At 31.0% G+C, this 19,572-nt stretch overlaps 1 protein-coding gene across 1 annotated transcript; it reads left to right on the plus strand.

Annotated features, from left to right (window-relative positions):
• Positions 1 to 468: 468 nt before the first annotated feature.
• LOC139521829 (uncharacterized protein PF3D7_1120000-like) lies at positions 469 to 16,036 on the plus strand. Its single transcript, XM_071315474.1, has 11 exons — positions 469 to 620; positions 3,686 to 3,779; positions 5,315 to 5,429; positions 6,800 to 6,901; positions 9,743 to 9,807; positions 10,623 to 10,727; positions 12,087 to 12,283; positions 12,581 to 12,755; positions 14,306 to 14,448; positions 14,569 to 14,737; positions 15,911 to 16,036. Exons 1-11 carry the CDS (start codon positions 547 to 549, stop codon positions 15,968 to 15,970), a joined length of 1,299 nt encoding a protein of 432 aa, XP_071171575.1. The 5' UTR covers positions 469 to 546; the 3' UTR covers positions 15,971 to 16,036.
• The last annotated feature ends 3,536 nt before the right edge of the window (positions 16,037 to 19,572 follow it).

Here is a 19,572-nt window from a genome sequence, read left to right on the forward strand (position 1 = left end):
AAGATAATCAAAAATATAGTCCTGAATTATCAAATAATAAATAATCATGAAAAATTTGGTCTGGTAATCAAATAATCACCATAAAAACGGCCAAGACTGAAGTATAAATCACAGAATGAAAAAAAAAAACATGAGGAGGCTCTCGGATACCAGCAAGCAAGCGGCACAATATTTGGTAGATAATATTTTTTTGGTAATAATAAAGTCAAGTCGGATTTAACTATAAGATTAGAAAAAAAAAATATTTTGATTTGGCATTTTACAAATAAAAGACAAGCTTGAAAGAACTTTTGACCGAATATTAGAAAAAAAAAAGCAGAGATTTTAAATGTGTTAACTCAAATCAAGGATTTTTATAGTGACACTATACAAATCCTTTCTTAAATTAGTATAAAGGGAGGGGGTCGCTATTAGAGACAAATGGATATACGCCGTTTATTTAGAACCAAGTTTGACCATTTCTTCTGACAAGCGTCTGTAAGACAAGGATTCTCAATATTATTATCTTCCCTTGAAAGCGCCAGATACGATTTCCCCCTCACAGATATGGACCCAAAAGTAAAAGAACATCAACAAACAGAGATTTCCGATTATTTTGTAAACTTGCAAGATGCAAAAAGGTATAGCATTAATTTTACTTTCTAAATACAAATATAGAAGGGGAAGAATTATGATTGTTTTCAATTTAAGTACCGAGTCGAAGGACATAATTTTTTTTGGCATATATATTTTTCAATAATTCAAGATAACAAAGCTTCATTTTTAACTTTTTATATAAGATCCAAAGTAAATAGCTCATGATTATATAATACGCAATAAAAATGTGACTGATAGGAGAACTAAAACCTGTCACTTGACGCAATAACTGTACATGTACTTGCCCGCTATACTGCTATATGGTCATATCATATGTTTTTGGACGTCATATAAAGATTTTTCAGCAGTGAGGAGAAATATTTTTCTCTAATTTTTGTGATATTTTCACATTTCCTGACCGGTGTGAGAAAAATATTTCTCCTCACTGCTGAAAAATCTGTTCCCGGCAAATGATTTATAGTCGAAATTTGATTATGACGTCTAAATGTTTTGTTTTCTTCTGAATTTTCCTAATTGTGACGCCATGAAAAAAGGCGGCAATGCCTGATGACGTCGCATATAGAGAACACAAATTTCTGAAAATCTTTGAAAAAGAAGGATAAAAATCATTAGAGAAACAGATTCCAAAACTATAACTCGTGTATTTCGATATTTCTCCACTCTCGACAGTTAAATTTTGTTATTTAAAGAGCTCAGCAAGCCTTACGCTTTAAATAATAAAATTTAATTGTCTCGAGTGGAGAAATATCGTAATACACTTGTTGCAGTGTAGGAATCTATATATAAATGTATAAAAATTGCATCTACAAAAATAAGTTATCTTTCTAAGGGAAGTACATACATGTACTTTCGTACATTGTATACACCTTTATGTTGCAAAATGAAAGTAAACCGATTGATTTCTGTCTTGAAGGTTATTGTAAGTAATAATTAGGTACAAGATTTTGTCTAAGAAGTGATACACTAGGATGTGAACAAACACACAAATAGTGATATTCGTCGTCAGTATTATGATTACATAGATGACATATCCTATTTCTTTTAAAATATTTTTCCATCTTCCCATTTCAATTGGGAATTTAAGATTTGAACATCTAAATTTAGCCATATATATACAATCTATCAGTATTTCCCAATCTAAGTAGATAGGGTTCTAATTCAAATATACCGGTACTTTTGAATTGACCATAGAATTCTCCTCTTGAAGAATCATTAATTACAGAGAACCATTGTTGTATAAACTAATCAACAAGGTTTTTGTTTGACAAGAGATTTCAATATTTCTCTATTTGATCATTCCATATGAAAAAAGACCACATTCATCAAAAATAGATTTAATGTACGTAACCCATTTAAAAATTATGACGTCACAATGCATTCTTAATGGCACAAAAAAAAAACATGAAATGAGGTTGATTTTAAAACATACAGTTTTTTTTTTAGCAAAGTTCTCACTAGTCCTTGTCATTTAGAAAGTCCAGGACTCTTTATATAATCTTGTTTCAAGTTGTTAATACACCAAGGTTCTCCACATTTGTACTTCCCAACCAGCATTTCTTGATATTTTTTTTGGACATCATCATATTTGTATGAAATACACTGAAATATATATTAGAAATCTGGTTTTGAAGTGGTGGTTAATTACGCCAACCTAGGGTTTGTTTATGTAATGTACTACATGTTTTTATTGGTTTAAGGCTCGTTATTTTGTTTGGGGCAATGCAAGATAGTAGAAAAGTAATGTCTAAACTATTTTTTTTCATCTTGAAATTTCTATTTTATTTCCCTTCGACCTTGCACATACATTTTTTATGACCCTCTTTGAAATAATAAATAATTGATAATGTTCCTTTCGGCACGTTTTAAACCTATGGTCTTGTTAATCTTAGCAAATTTAAATGATATTGTACAAGGCTTTATAAGAGAAGAAGAAATTTAAAAATATTGAATTTCTTCAGTTTGTTAATGTAATGAAATTAATCTTTTATTAAAGGCTTTTCTTCATACAATTTATTAGATATGAACTAAAATGAGTTTCTAGGAAAAACTTGACTGGTTCTTTAATAATTCATTTCTTTTTGTAAACTCTGATAAATAACATGTTGACATATCTATCTTCAATGTTTTTCAGCCTCAGGTGTAAACTAAATTATTTACATGAAAAAAATAAAATCCCCATGCATTTATGATTACATTCTGTAAACAATTGTTTCATACATTAATCAGATGATACTATAATACATGTACCAAATAAATGAAACCTGAAAATTGAAGAAAGAGTTACTTTGTTTACTTTTAAATAATGATTATTGACCTCATAAATAAACTGTCTTAATAAATTGTAGTAAGACCAACTCTAACTATACAAAAAATTTAATTTGATCAAACAATTTTCTAAATATCAATGAATATATGATTTGTTATTTACACAATCATTTTTCCTCACATAGACATGATGGATGGCATATGGAGTAAACAAAAAAACCTAAAAGAATTTTGGATAAATGTGAGCAAAGGAAACTGAAATGATATCCATGGAATGGTTCATTTCAACAATCTTGATCCTTCTTCAAAGACAACAATATTGAAAATAGGTTCTGTCAATCTTTTATTTTTCTGCAATAATGAAAGCAATGTGACTTTTAAATTTGTCCATTATCATGACCAGAAAAAACTTTTCAAAAGTGTGTCTATCTATGTTGTGATGTAACACTATTGTTTCAGATAAGGATGAAGGTTTGGTACCATTAAAACATTGTTTGCACCTGTCCTAAGTCAGGAATCTGATGTTCAGTAGTTGTCGTTTGTTGATTTGGTTCATAAGTGTTTTTTGATTCTTTTTTTTTTTAATAGAAATGTAGCTTAAACTGTTGGTATTCTCATTTGAATGGTTTTACTCTAGTAATTTTTTGGGGCCCTTGCAAGCTAGCTGTTTTGTGTTAGCCAAGGCTCTGTGTTGAAGACCGTACTTTGACCTATAATGGTAAACTTTTAAAAATTGTGATTCAGATGTACATGTAAAGTTGTCTCATTGGCACTCATACCACATCTTCATATATCTATTTGATACTTTTCTGTATTTATTTAGGATTCTTGAGGAACACATGACAGAAAAGGTCTTGGATACTCCAAATGAAAATAAATTGTCCAGTTTATCTGAACAGCTCATGGGATTACAGATGGTAAGATATAGCTACTTTACATTACACATCAGCTCATGACAAAAGATACACTAATACAAGTAAAGAATAGGGATAATTCATACATGTATTTACACACAATTGTGTTGAGATAATACATGAACATAGTATGTTTGCCATTCTATTCACCAGAGACCAAAGGACAGGATATATAATATAGGTCTTTGTATAGTCTTTAAAGTTTGGCAAAACGCATATTTATGCTATAAACAATAAACAAAATTAAATAAAGCAGACAGCTACATAGACAATCCTTGAGTTGTAGGCTCTTGTGGTTTAATATGTTTGCATAAGTATAAGCAATAAAATATGCTACAAACAACAAACTTAATGGTTTTTTTTTAGTTTCAACAGAAAGTTTTGTAACATACCAGTAACCACCACTGTAAAGTTAGTGTGCTGGAACAAGCAGGAGTTGTCTACAAGTTAACCAGACATAAAACATGTTCTGGTACATGTAGATTTCTTGAGGTTTTTGGTTTACTTACATTTTGTACTTTTCTCCATATGTGTTAATAAATAAATTTGGTGTTTTTACTGTCTTCTGATTGGTTTAAGTTATTAGTTTTATTTTCAATGTTCTCAATTTTGATGGCGACACGCCCACTCTGACGTTGTGTATTCATACGCCAACATGTGTGTACGTTGTTATTGTTAATATAAATAATATAAAGAGTTCTTTGAGCCTTATTTTTGATAGAAATTTATTTATAATGAATGGCAATAATTTATTTTGATTTTATTGAACCATAAAACTAATTTTTGACTCTTCACATTTTACATAATCCGCTTCACGGATTATTCAATGGATTATTCAATGTGAAGAGTCAAAAATTAGTTTTATGGTTCAATAAATTCAAAATAGATAATAGCCATTCATTAAATATTTTTAAGTGCTGTTTACTCTTTAATTCTAATTCTTCATAAATACAAATTGGTCTACATGTACATAACATTGCCTGATTGCTAGAGTTTGTTTACCTGCTTCTATTGAGGCTTGAGTTAAGATACAATATCAAGAAGAAAATCATTAAGTTGTGAGTTTATATTTTTAATTCAGGTTAAGCTTTTATAGTAACATTTTCTTTTAATTCATTCGTCTATATTATTAACTTTCCAAGCTGAGAGCAATAACTTATTTTTTATATAACATCACACATGTCACAGCTTACACCATTCTGGCAATAATAAGTAGAAGTTTAATTACTCAAGTTTTTCATCTTTAAATTATTCTATGATCCTCAGTACATGTACTGTTAAAAAAGCACTTGTGGTTAATCTTAGTCAATTCGTTAAGCTGTAACATTTCCAATATGAATGTAGATCTGAGTGTTTTTAAAATATTATACCTAGGAGTTAGGGCTGTATTACAAACACCTTGAACTTGTTGACTATCCACCCAACATATATTTTCATTACAACATTTTCTCAAAAACTGCTGAACAGAATTACTTCATATATGGTCAGCAGCTGGACAGTGGCCATGGTGAATTCTAAATTTTGATATCCATTTTCAGATTAAGCCAGAATTAAAGATTAACTGCACTTCAGAAGAAAAGAAGCTTTTGTTTTATAAGTATTTTATACAGGACCAAGACACATGGCCAACAGAACAACAAGAACAAGAAATTGGTATACATATTTATATCCATATTTATATACTGTTTACATACATATATACATATTTATATCTATATTTATATACATATTTATATCCATATTTATATACTGTTTATATACATATTTATATAGTTATGTGGAAATTTGTATTGATTCTTTTCAAAATATCAGTATGGTTAATTATCAAATTGTACAAAAGTGTTTTACTTTATTCTTTTTTACTACCTGTCCATGGCAGTCATGTCTAATACATTGTATTACATGTAGGACAAATAGCTAAAATGTAGGTATTTGTGAAATACATTTGTATCTTGTAAACAACAATATCTACAGAAAATTTAATAGTGCAAAAATGTTTGAAATGTAAATTACTACCTACCCTTTTAATCTGTACCAAAATTATCAAAATGAATATATTAATCTTAAACAACAATTTTGTATGCCCCATATACAATAATTCTGTTTTTCAGTCTGCTCTTTATTACTCGCTCTTTTATCAAGTAAGAAAAACTAACCTTTTACAGATGTATGGACAGATAGATATCTTTCATTATTAAATAAAATTGAGAATGGAAATGGGGAATGTGTCAAAGAGACAACAACCCGACCAAATAAAAAAACAACAGCAGAGGGTCACCAACAGGTCTTCAATGTAGCGAGAAATTCCCGCACCCGGAGGCGTCCTTCAGCTGGCCCCTAAACAAATATATACTAGTCCAGTGATAATGAACGCAATACTAATTTCCAAATTGTACACAAGAAACTAAAATTAAAATAATACAAGACTAACAAAGGCCAGAGGCTCCTGACTTGGGACAGGCGCAAAAATGCGGCGGGGTTAAACATGTTTGTGAGATCTCAACCCTCCCCCTATACCTCTAACCAATGTAGAAAAGTAAACGCATAACAATACGCACATTAAAATTCAGTTCAAGAGAAGTCCGAGTCTGATGTCAGAAGATGTAACCAAAGAAAATAAACAAAATGACAATAATACATAAATAACAACAGACTACTAGCAGTTAACTGACATGCCAGCTCCAGACTTCAATTAAACTGACTAAAAGATTATGATTTCATCATATGAACATCAGGCACAATCCTTCCCGTTAGGGGTTTAGTATTTTCTACACATCTGGCCATCATATTATAATAGCTTTCTGAAATGAAAGTAAATTCTGTGTCAATAGCATGATTTCTATACATATATTATGAAGGTAAAGTTAATGTACAATGATTTATAATACAAGACTTAACTTTCACCACTATTATGCTAGTTTCCATGTAGACCTTCAGATAACATTGTACAATATGATTATCCTATTACTTTCATTGTATTAGTATTTCACATGTTATAACTGTATATACTCTAATTTTATTAGTTAAACAGTATAAAGAAACAGCAAAGAAATGTAGTGAAATAAAAGAGAAAATTATGGAAGAAAGATTACAGATTGATGAATTGTTAGAGGTTGTAGAAGGAGGTAAAGCATTTTAGTACATGTATTGCAAATTCAGTATTTTTACATTTAAATTGGAGTTATCTCCCATCTGAGCAAATTTTCTGTAAATACAATGTAGCTGATTTTTATGCCACACCTACGATAGTAGAGGGGCATTATGTTTTCTGGTCTGTGCGTTCGTTCTTCCGTCCGTCTGTCCTTCACTCCGTTTGTCCTGCTTCAGGTTAAAGTTTTTGGTCAAGGTAGTTTTTGATGAAGTTGAAGTCTAATCAACTTGAAACTCAGTACACATGTGCCCTATGATATGATCTTTCTAATTTTAATGCCAAAATTAGTGTTCTGACCCCAATTTCACAGTTCACTGAACATATAAAATGATAGTGCAAATTTCAGGTTAAAGTTTTTGGTCAAGGTAGTTTTGATGAAGTTGAAGTCAAATCAACTTAAAAACTTAGTATACATGTTCCCTGTGATATGATCTTTCTAATTTAAATGCCAAATTAGAATTTTTACCCACTATTTCACGGTCCACTCAACACAGAAAATTATAGTGCGAGTGGGGCATCTGTGTACTATGGACACATTCTTGTTTTTTAATGTTTTTCCAGAAGAAAATGACATTTCACTCATGGGCAACCTTGTTTTAGTTTACAGGTCATTTACAGGTAAAAGAGAGGTGAAAGATACTGTAGGGACACTATTGTATTAAACTAAATGTCAGTCACTATTGCACCCTAAAGAAAATAAATTATATTTATACCCCACGCAACGAAATTGTGGAGGGTATAATGTTTTTGACCTGTCAGTTCGTCAGTCCTGTTTCTTGCCATCGCAACTTCTCTCTAACCACACAACAGAATTTCATGAAACTTTGTAGATAATAAGGACATACTACATGTATGTAGATGTGTCTATCGACAGGAAATTACGATTCAATTTTTTTTTTCTAGGAGTTACACCCATTTGAACTTATTTGTTTCAATATACCGCTGCAACAGTTTGTCATCGCAACTGCTCTGGAACCACACAACAGAATTTCAGGAAACTTTGTAGATAATAAGAACATACTATAATAACTATGTAGATATGCATATCGACAGGAAATTATGATTCAATTTTTTTTCTTATATAATTTTCTTTTCTTACAGTTATTTTATTTCTCCAGTGACAATGTGGGGACGTGCGGTATTTGAGCCCGTTCACTAAGGTTCTTTAATTGTTTATGTATTGGGTAGAAGCATTTTGATAAATATAGGTGTATCAATATGCTATTCAAAAATAATACCTTTCAAAAAAAGTTTTTTTTAAACAGATGACCATGTTGAAAACCAAAAATAAATCATAGTATCTAAGTAGAACAGATTCTACATTTTTTTTTCTGTACTGCACACAAAAATGTGCAAGAAGGCTCATGCTGACATGCAAGTTTTCTAATTTACAAGTCATGGTATTTAATTGTCAGTTAACATTTATAATACAAATGAGCAAGGATCCATAAATTTTTTCACCTAATTTCGGTCATTTTGTGATAACTTTAAAGTTAGTGTCCTTTTTCCAATAACGATTATAAAATCACATTACCAGCTGATTATTGTTTATACTCATAGCATCAACATACTTGTTATGACTGTTGAATCGCATTAACTTCGCGAATTTTCTTACCATTTTTCCTAAAATCGTTCAAGAGCAGTTAAGGGAAGGCAACAGTATGAAAATGAAATGATTTTAATGACTAAAAATGATCAATTTGTCAGACGTTTCTTTCGATTTGGAAGACAAACTAATAACCAGATGTTTTGAAACACTACTAAAAAGAGTAATTCCGGACTCATTTCCGGGATTAGTTTGTTTATCAAATTGACAGGAAATCATCGGCTTTTTAAACTTTTACCTTTGATTGTGTTTGAATATTAATGATAATAGTTGCACTTGTTTTATTCAGCATGAAATCTTTTGGAATTTACAATTTCGTGTCAAATCTGTGGATGAAAATTGCACGCATGCGTATGACATAGTAAACAAAGCGTGTGTGTTAATAGAAGTGAAAAAACACTTTTTTCTACGTAAATTGAATCAAAGTTTTAACTTAATTTTAAATCAGAATTGACATTGTCTTAGTTCAAAATAATGAAGACAGTTATGGAATTCTAATTTATTTACAATTTAGTTCTGAGCTTGTTATCAATAGTCAGGTGTGAATTAAAAACACAGCCAGGTAAAGAGATTATCGATCATTAGCCAATATTCCTCTGAAGCATTACAAAAGTTATTAGGAGGGCCCTCATGATGGCTCATGATTATAACACTATTCTGGAGTGGCAGCTTTATTACAGGAAAAGGATAACAAAACAAAAAACAAGTTCAAAATGGTATGAGAAAACCAATCTCAACGAAAAGACCGAAATTATTTCTGCAAAAATATAAAATTTGACTTAAATCCCAATCTGTCGTTTAGGACATATGGATTTCAGAATCGGTCATGTCTGGCATATATGACTGTTTCCGGATCCTTGCAAATGAGTGCATGTTTTGTTTCAAATAACTCAGACTTTCAGTTTTTAAACCAAAGGTGACTTAGGTCTGTGGTTCTCTCCTTGCAAACAGGCTTCCTCTACCAATAAAATTTATCTTGCATGATATAAAAGCTTATACAGGTATGATGTAGTGCTAAAATTGGCATTGTACACCAATGATCAACCAATCAAATAACTAGGTTTGCACAGAATTATGGTCCTCTGAATTTGACAACAAATGGGGGAATTTTAGTGGTCCTGATCCATCTAATTTCTGTTACACAATGGAAGAAAAGCTAAATAGAGAGCTGATGAGCTTGTAGTGATTTTAATGTAACTGTATATTTAGGTCACAACCTTTTACTGAAGAACATTGAAGATCTTGAGAATAAAATATCGGAAGTTGAAAAAAAGGTATTTATGATAAAAATAGTGTATAATACTATTCTGATCGGTTATTTCACAAAATTTTGGCAACAATCTTTAATTAGGAAAAATAGTTTCTGCCCTCTGTAAAATCCCTTGGAGTTCTGGGATGAAACTTGGCTTCCTTATGCACCTTAAATAGAATATCATGTATGCAGAAGAAATCTGTAAATCCAAAGTCATGGTAAAACTAATTTAATCTTAGTTGTGCATACAAACAAAAACAAATTCCTTTCTTTAACTTTATAATATCCTATGGAGTTTGGGAATAAAACTGATTATGATTGGATATCATTCTTTGTTTTTGGATTCTGAAAAAAATTGTTATTTCTAGAATACTTGACTTCATATTTTTACAATTTCACTTTAAAGACAAGAGAATTTTTTTTTTTCCTTAATCGCATATTTTCATAGTTCAACAATATTGAATAATGAATACAAAGTATATAAGTACGCTTGTCATATGCTATAATTATAGAAAAGTAAAGTATCAATAATGATATCATAGTAAGATAGTAAGGGGAATATATCAAGATATTAAATAATCATCAACAAATGGCTTTAATATTTCAGTGTCCATTAGCTTCAGAAATATAGACTAATCATCATGCCATCATAGTATTACTAATTTTGTTCAATTCTTCAACCAGAGTATATTGGGAAGTGAGCAACTTTGCCATGATACATCTACAAGTTCTTAAATCTATATCACTTTTTCAAAAATTAGTAAGATCTTAGTAGTTAGTATGTTTATTGTGAAACTGTATTTAGTATATAGTAATGTTTGGATTATTTACTTTTAGCTTACACAGGCAGAACAAATAAAAAAACAGTATGAGGACAGAATGAAAGCCTTTGGTGGAACTTGTTCTGTAGATGGCACTATAGAAGAAGTCAAAATTAATAAGGTGTGTTACAAATAAAATTCAGACTATTTTATAGAAAAGGTCTCTAGCCCACTATACAATTATCAAGTTTACTATTTTAAAAGTGTATTTAGAGGGGTATACTGGTTTACATTTGTCAGTGTTTCCTTCCATAAAATTTTCGGGTATCAAGCTTCATATGAGCATACTATATATATATATACCATGTGATGCTATTTATCATATACATTTTGTATTTAGCAGGGGTATAATAAGGTCATAGTTAAACTTTTTTTTGCATGAAGAGACATTTAGAAAAGGAAATCTGTCAGCATCCAATAGAATTGGATCATACTGACCTTAATTTGTCTTCAATAGACTTTGGTCAAAGTTTTATCCGAATTTTGAATATAGTTCTGCAGCCCCGTTGGTAAGGATGCGTCTACTAGAGACTCAGCTTCCTAGCAAAAGCTCTAGCCATGATTTTATTATCTGGTATTATTTATTGACTTTGGTTAAGTTTTATGTCTCAGTTTAGTTTTTCAAAATATGAATCTTCACTCAGGTGATCCGGTCATACATCTAGGGGAGTTTTTTAAGGGGTAGTCCTTGGTTAAAGAAGATAACTTTTTAAATCAGCAATGCGATTGTAATGATCAATGTATTTTAAGCATTTACCTGTAACAGATTGGACATAATCTATGTAACCTAGAAGCTTGGAATATATTCATGAAAATGGTTGACACAAATGTACTGAAGATTTTAAGAGTTATCTCCCTTAACCTAGGTCTACTTCTTTAAAAGCTAGCTTGTAGCCTTCAAGCAATGGAAGATAACTCTGCCTCACGTTTATTAACAATGCAAGATTTGAGTGTTTCTTATCAAGTGTCTTTCTTTAACCTACATTTCATAGACCAATGACATGTTGCATATTTTTCAGGAAAATTTGGATTCTGATAATAAAAAATGTAGTCTTGGCAAGTTTTCTTTCCATAAAGACATGTCAGTTTTTGATTTTGATTTTTTTTACAATTTGATTTCCATAAAAATTATTTAAACTTCAACAATTCTAAGTATTGTATGTTTTCTAATATCTTTTGGAATGTTTACCCTGTGGTTCATTTGATGAAGAGATGCATTAAACTGTGAATTGATTTTAAAGGTTTTCAAATTTTCAAGATATTTTTCTATAGTAGCTGCTTTAATCAAGCTTGCCTTTGAGGGAATAAGAAAAAATGTTTATAGTGTTTCATTAGAACAAGCTCTCTTATGATTTACAATTTATAGTTCAATAGTTTTAGAACTTTTGATATCTTAATAATTCCACTTAAGAATTAGTAGGCTAGAAGATTTGTGTGTTATTCACTACTGACAAAACTCTTAATTAATATTTTTTCCCAGAGAGAGCAAATAGATAAATTAGATAAGGAAATTCAAAATGGAAGAAAAACTCAGGAGGCTATGATAAAACAGATACAGAATTATAGAGATTTAGTACAAACAGTGTCAAGGAGAATGAAGAATGAAAAAGAAGGAAAGCTTAAAATGCAGAAGGAACATCAAGTCAAGAATTTCCTTGCAAAAGAGGAGTTAGCAAAGTATGAATAAATTTAATTTAATATATTTATACATATATATTATAACTGGATTATAAAAGATTGGAATTCATGAATTGATTTATTGTTACATATCGGAAAAAGGTAGTCTGATATTCTGAAATTGCTAAAAAAAATAAAATATTTTTTATTTTTACTAGAGCATTCTCTTTCTAATGATCATGACATGGCTGGTTTCACACGAATTTAAAAGATAGTTATCGAATTTTTTATCTCAGTCAGATCATACATTATACCATATAGATCGGTTGATTTTATTATCCATACCTGTGATTTCAGTTTCAGAAAACTGCTACAAGAAATGCAAAGATTTGGAGGACTTGAAGAGTGTCCTGCAGATAATAATCAAATCAAAATAAAATTTGTAAACACGTCCCAGACAGAAGCTACACTATACCTTACAATGACACTGAGACAGGACGAGTATGGCCATGTTAAAATTAGTTATGCTGATGTAAGTAGCCTTTAGATGACCTGTACCATTTCTATAGTGTTTTTATCTCAACGATAAACAAGAGGCTGTCACAACGACAGCAAACCGGATTTATTAACATTTATTTGTGTCCTGGCAATATCACAAGAACCATTACTGATGAATGGTGAAAGTGAAAATCGTCAATATCAAATTTGACCTCCATTTTGTCATCAGTATCAACATATTAAAATTTGAAAAGCTTAGATTGAATGGTTCATGAGTAAATCCAACAACGTGAATGGAAACGCCATTTTACAATCTTTCAAGAACCATAACTCCTGAACGGTAAAAGTCAAAATGGTCATTATTGAACTTGACCTCTATTTTGTCATCAGTAACAACATGTAAAAATTTTAAAAGCTTTGGTTGAATAGTTCATGAGAAAATGCACGGACACGACTGGAAACACCATTTTTTCAATCTTTCAAGAACCATAACTCCTGAACGGTAAAAGTCAAAATCGTCATTATTGAACTTGACCTCTATGTTGTCATCAGTAACAACATATTAAAATTAGGGAAGCTTTGGTAGAACAGTTCATGCGTAAATGCACGGACACGACTGGAAACTCCATTTTTCAATCTTTCAAGAACCATAACTCCTGAACGGTAAAAGTCAAAATCGTCATTATTGAACTTGATCTCCATTTTGTCATCAGTAACAACATATTAAAATTTGGGAAGCTTTGGTAGAACTTTCATGCGTAAATGCACGGACACGACTGGAAACTCCATTTTTCAATCTTTCAAGAACCATAACTCCTGAACGGTAAAAGTCAAAATCGCCATTATTGAACTTGACCTTCATTTAGTTGTCAGTAACAATATATTAAAATTTTAAAAGCTTTGGTTGAACGGTTCATGAGTTAATGCACGGACAACATTTGATTGCCGCCCACCTGCCGTACATCCCCAATTCAATAACCGACATTTTTGTCACAAAAATCCGGTTAAAAAATGACTGAAGATACCAGGGGGAAACTCATAAGTCAAAGAGAAACTGACAGACTGAGTTCCTTGGCAAAAAGAAAGAAGCATGTTCACTAAACACTATACAGAAAAATATAGACTGAGCAAAATTAACCATATAAAACAGGGTGATCTCAGATGCTCTGGAAGGGTCAGCAATTCTGTCCAAATCACTATTTAAAAAATAAAGACTTCACAACATTAACCACATAAAACAGAACGATTGACTTTTATAAAAAGGAGTTATGTCCCTTTGAAATATCTAATTTATGAAAAATGGCCTCATTAGCGCTCTCACAGGTACAATTCTTTCCAGATTTTTATAAAACTTATAATAAGTTACTATCAGTAATATCTAGGACGAGTTATATAATGGTGGACAATTGAACTCTTATTAAATGAGTTATGTCCTTTGAAAATATGAAATAATTACAAAGCGGGGGACATTGTAACTCTTGTTCTTTTATTTAAAAAGGTGTTGGGTACAATTCTAAATATATGTTACAGGTGAATATATTACATTGTACAGGTGTGAGGTATAACTCTTTATATATGTTACAGGTAAATATAGAAACCTTACATTGTTCTGACCTGATAGAGGAAGCAGTAAGGACAAATGATGTCAGATCACTCATCTCACAGCTCAGAGAAAGATGGAACATGTACTATCCTATCATGACAGAAATTGATCAAGTCTCAGAAAGGTCAGTTTCACGCTTGGTACTTGTTTTATCAAACTTTTGAAATTCTTTACATTCATGTCTATTTGAAATTATCTTTGTCATGTTTCTATTGTATTATTGATGTTAAAAGTTTTATTGTAGTCATGCTGTTGATTGGATACAAGATGAAGGCCTAGTGAGAGTGTTAGTTGGTAAAGGTGGCACTATAATGTTTACATTGAAGATGCCCTCTGGTTACCCATTTAAAGGGGAGATAACTATAACCAATACCAGTGGATTACCAGCTAATGTATATGTAGAAGATTGCAAGGTATGTTATCTTTTAACTTGAATCAAACAGTCAGTAAATAAAACATTGTTATTAACCCTTGGTGGTTTCATGGTGGTATGCTCATCTTGTCACATAAGGACAAGGGTTTAATTTACATCATGCTTAAGGTAGATGGGGTGTCTAAATTATAATCCATAGAATTTTTTTAATAATTTGCCAAAATGTAGTTTATATCATGCTTTTTTGAAAAAAATAACAAAAAGAATGGGTCACCGGGCTTATTTTCACGCTACACGGTGTTCAAAATTGACAAATTTTGTATAGATTATGCATGGAAAACCCAATTTTCTCCAATAAAGCGTAATCTACACCATAGAATTTTGAGATGACACATGAGAAGATGGCTTTAATAGTATGCTTTCAGTTAAGAAAAAGAAACAATGGGGTCACCGGACCCGTTTTCTTGCTACATTATAAAATAGGTAAATTCCTAACACATTCTATAGTAAAAGTACTTTAATCTGAATTATCTGCCCTTGCATTTGAGTTGCCTCCCCTTATGTTGCAAAGTTGAAAAAAAATTGATTAAACAATTTTTTTTTTTTTTTTGTAAAATACAACCATAAATATGATAAAACATGTCATTTTCTATATCAAAGTGGAAGTTCTTACACATGAATTACCTACTACTCTAAAAATTTGCACATTCTATTAAAGATTTAGACCTTGTTTTCTGGTATTTTCAAATCCAAGATGGAGGAAGACACCCTATCTACCTTAAACAGAACGTCAGAAGATTTAAAAAAAAACATATTTAATTCAATAATAGCTTTCACCAGTTTTTAATTCAGAGTCCATAATATATATTTGGGTAGTGTGACACCTCTCAATATTCTAATTAGTCAGACCAGTAGGAAATCGTAGTCATCTTGTCTTTCATATGCTAATGTGCATGATTATCGAAAGTTCAGCAGGAATGTTGAAAACCTTGCTGAAAGGTAAAAAAAAATAGGTTTACTTTCACAGGTTTTTAGATGAAGAAACTGCTACTGTTACTTATTGTATCAATACTTTGGGAAAAATGTACTTTGTAAGGTAGAAATATAAAAACAAAATTGGAAATAAGGATACTGTCAATAATAAGTTATGATATTTACTGACACTTGCCTAAATTAATACATGTATATCAACAAATATATCTTTTCTTTTCAGCCACAATCAGATAAACAGACATTACAAGAATGGGTGGATTTCCTTGAAAGCAAATTTTGAAAGCCTTAAAACTTTAGCTCATATAATTTGTAAATACTATTATTAATATATGTATAAAAGATAAAAGTTGGTGTTTTTTTTTGTCTGCTCAGAACAGGAGGCTTTAGCTTACCCGAGTATATGCCAGATGTGCTATTACTATCACTTTTGGTCTGTCTTCAGTCTCAGTTAATTTTTTACATTTGAAAAATAAATTATACCTAAAATAAACTATTGCTTCTAGTATCTGAGAAATTCACTTGTCGATGAAAACATATTAACCCATAAACCATGAAAATGAGTTCAAGTTGCCAAACAGACTTTTACACATAATAATCATTCCATTCACCAGATAAAGTTGACCTACTGCTTGTAGAATACAGACTACCATGAAAACTTGATCACTTATCCATAAGTTCATGTCAAGGTCAAATGAACCTTGCCTGACAGACTTTAACACCTTACAATTAATCATCCATTCACCAGATATAGTTGAGTGACCTACTGCTTGTAGTATCTAAGATACAGTCTACCATGAAAACTTGATCACTTATCCATAAGTTCAGGTAAAGGTCAAATGAACCTTGCCTGACAGACTTTAACACCTAACAATTAATCATCCATACACCAGATATAGTTGAGTGACCTACTGCTTGTAGTATCTAGGATACAGTCTACCATGAAAACTTGATCATTGATCCATGAGTTCAGGTCAAGGTCAGAATAAGCCTGATGACAAACATTGTATAGATGCTGTAAAAAGTTATCCTATTACTCATAATAAGTGAGGAAATCACACAAGACAAAAAAGATTTTTTAAGCAGATACTGAACCATGAAAATGAGGTCAGGAAAATGATTATATGACAGACAGGAAACTTCATAACATAACACATCTGCAAACATGGTACAAAGCTTTCAGGTCTACTACCCTCTGAAATGTAAAGCTTTATACAAATAGGTGACCCGGTAATCTACAATTATGAGTTATTCTATTCTACATTGTTAAAAAGAGTGATTGTTGAAGATGCACATAAAATACAGGTGAGTTGATAAAACTTATATGTTATTTGATCTCTGGATAAGAGTTGTTTTTTTGGCAATCATACCACATCTTCTAATTTTTATATCACCACTTTTACTGATGATTTCAAAAACTTTTATGGAGGTAATGTGACATCTTCATCTTTATGTTCCAGTGGTAAGGTTAAGGAGTTGGTTTCACAAAAAAAACCTCAAGATTAAGATTCATCATAAGTTATGAACAATTCAGTATAAATGTACTTGCGATAAATCTTAGTCATAAGTTTTTTGTGAAGCTGACTCCAGTATGTGATCTGTATACACACTTAAAATGATAGATCAACTATTCTTTTTTATAAGTTGATTAATTCAGTGGAGATATTAAACTAGATGTTCTTAAAAAACTTAGTATGTTGATCATCGCTAGGGACACACCCCAACGGTGTAGACTACAACATAATTCATAAATATAATCTCTTTTTTTGTTGATCTTATATTGAGGACAATTTATGTTGTGAAAGCAGGAACTTTGCATCAGTAAATTTTAGACAAAGTTTCTGATGTCTATTTTTTTGTTAGATGTTGTTCACGTCGATATTGGAACGAGGGATCACTTTGTCTTGCTTCCACGACATAAATGTTACAGGCTTGGCAAAAATCTAAATGACTAGACTCATTAGATTAACCAAATGCACAAAAAAAACAAGTAACATAAAGCTCAAAGACACAAAATACTGATTTAAAAGTATTCACAGTGACTGAAAGCTAATTCAAACAATAACAACTAATAAATTAATCATGTTCATTCGCTGTTTGAAGGTAGAGGGTTGTTCCACAGTATATTTATACACAAGTCAACATGATTTTTTAAGTAATAGGTAGCAAGAAGGATTAGCCTGTGTAATATATGTTACATTGTCACAACATCAATTTCCTGAATGAGTGTTCAGGGTGAAGTAATTTTTCAGTTAATCATGCATGATAGGTTAATAATCATCTTTAACGTATGGGTTTGTTGTATGGAGCATAAAATTCTTTCTTATAAGAACTTTACCTCAATTTCACAATCCAGTGGTCAGGTTAAGTTTTTCATTCTGAGGTCAGTATCATTAACATTTCAAAGGGCCAAAACATATTGTCAAACTCGTCAAAGATAATATTGATGTATAATGTCAAATCACAAAAATACTGAACTCCAAAGAAAATCAAAATGGAAAAGTCCCTAATCAAATGGCAAAATCAAAAGTTCAAACACATCAAACGAATGTACAACAACTGTCTGACTTGATACAGACTTTTTCTATTTTTTTAAGTAGAAAATGGTGGATTAATCCTGGTTTAATTAAGAAATAATTCATGGAAGCCATAGATTGTTGGAAATTTACACATGGCCTGGGCCGTGATATTCGAATTTTATCCTGAGCGTAAACGAGGGATAAAATTAATGAATATCACTGCCCAGGCCATGTGTAAATTTCCAACAATCTATGGCTTCCATGAATTATTTCGATTCTAATAGGACAAATACGGTCATTAAAAAACTGAAGCGATGGTAGGTATGCTGTGTGTGGCTGTTCTTTTTTTACTCCCAGTTCGATAAAGCTCAAATATTCATAAAATCTGTAGCTTGCATGGATTGTTTAGTGAATAACCGCTAGGAAAAAAAAATCTGTTTAATTCTTTAAATTCACAAACCCAACATTTGCCATTTTTAATTTACATGTTTTTCTCGTAAACTACCGTCAAATCCAAAGTTGACATTTTGTAACTAAGGAGCCGCCATGTTGACTTGCTGAAATCAGTAAATATGCGAAAAATGCAATAGAATAGAAAATAAAACAAAACCTACCTTACAAATCAATTTTAATACAATATTATACGAATTTCGATGGTTCACTTTTCAGAAAACGTTCAACTGTAGCGTTTTCATTTGTATGACGTCATGTTTTGAAATGACTTTAATGCGTCAAAAACATTAAAAGACTTTCACGGAATTTTATTTTATTTTTATTTTGTTGATTTCTCCGAGCTCTTGTGCATTACTTCTTTTTATTATGCATCCGAATTAGAATAAGTTATTTTGTCTTTTTTAACTGCAATTTAAAAAAAAATAAAATCGGCAAATAGTTTACAAATAGGTTCCAATACATGTGGATTTACGTGGGAAGTATATTGTAACAGCCATTATTATGTATATCTATGAGTCTGCGCTAAGTATAGATATATGGAGAATTTTATCACGATGTTGTTTACAAAGCGAAAGAAGCACGTCATATTAGAATAGCTAGTAAACCAATACTACTTACAGACCAATGAGTATCAAACTAATCCTCAATAGGTTGATGTTCTTCGACATAAAGCTCATCAACTTAAATGAGAAATCTTTACCATTACCATAAATTGTATCAAAATCTGAGGAGAACTGTTAATAATCATGTCATATGTTGCAGACCATACTTTGATCTATAATGTTGTTGTTTTATTACCAATAGTTACTTGGATGGAGAGTTGTCTCATTGGCACTCATACCACATCTTATACCAATAAACATTAATTTATATAACTCTGCTTCAAGAAAAAGTGGCAATAATGACACACAAA

Source organism: Mytilus edulis, chromosome 4 (assembly GCF_963676685.1).
Source record: "Mytilus edulis chromosome 4, xbMytEdul2.2, whole genome shotgun sequence".
NCBI lineage: Eukaryota > Metazoa > Mollusca > Bivalvia > Mytilida > Mytilidae > Mytilus > Mytilus edulis.

Coding starts and splice junctions, on each gene's coding strand:
- LOC139521829 (XM_071315474.1), top strand. CDS start 547: ATGGACCCAAAAGTAAAAGAACATCAACAAACAGAGATTTCCGATTAT. Junction 3,780..5,314: donor AGCTCATGGGATTACAGATG/GTAAGATATAGC, acceptor ATCCATTTTCAG/ATTAAGCCAGAATTAAAGAT. Junction 12,284..12,580: donor GCAAAAGAGGAGTTAGCAAA/GTATGAATAAAT, acceptor CTGTGATTTCAG/TTTCAGAAAACTGCTACAAG.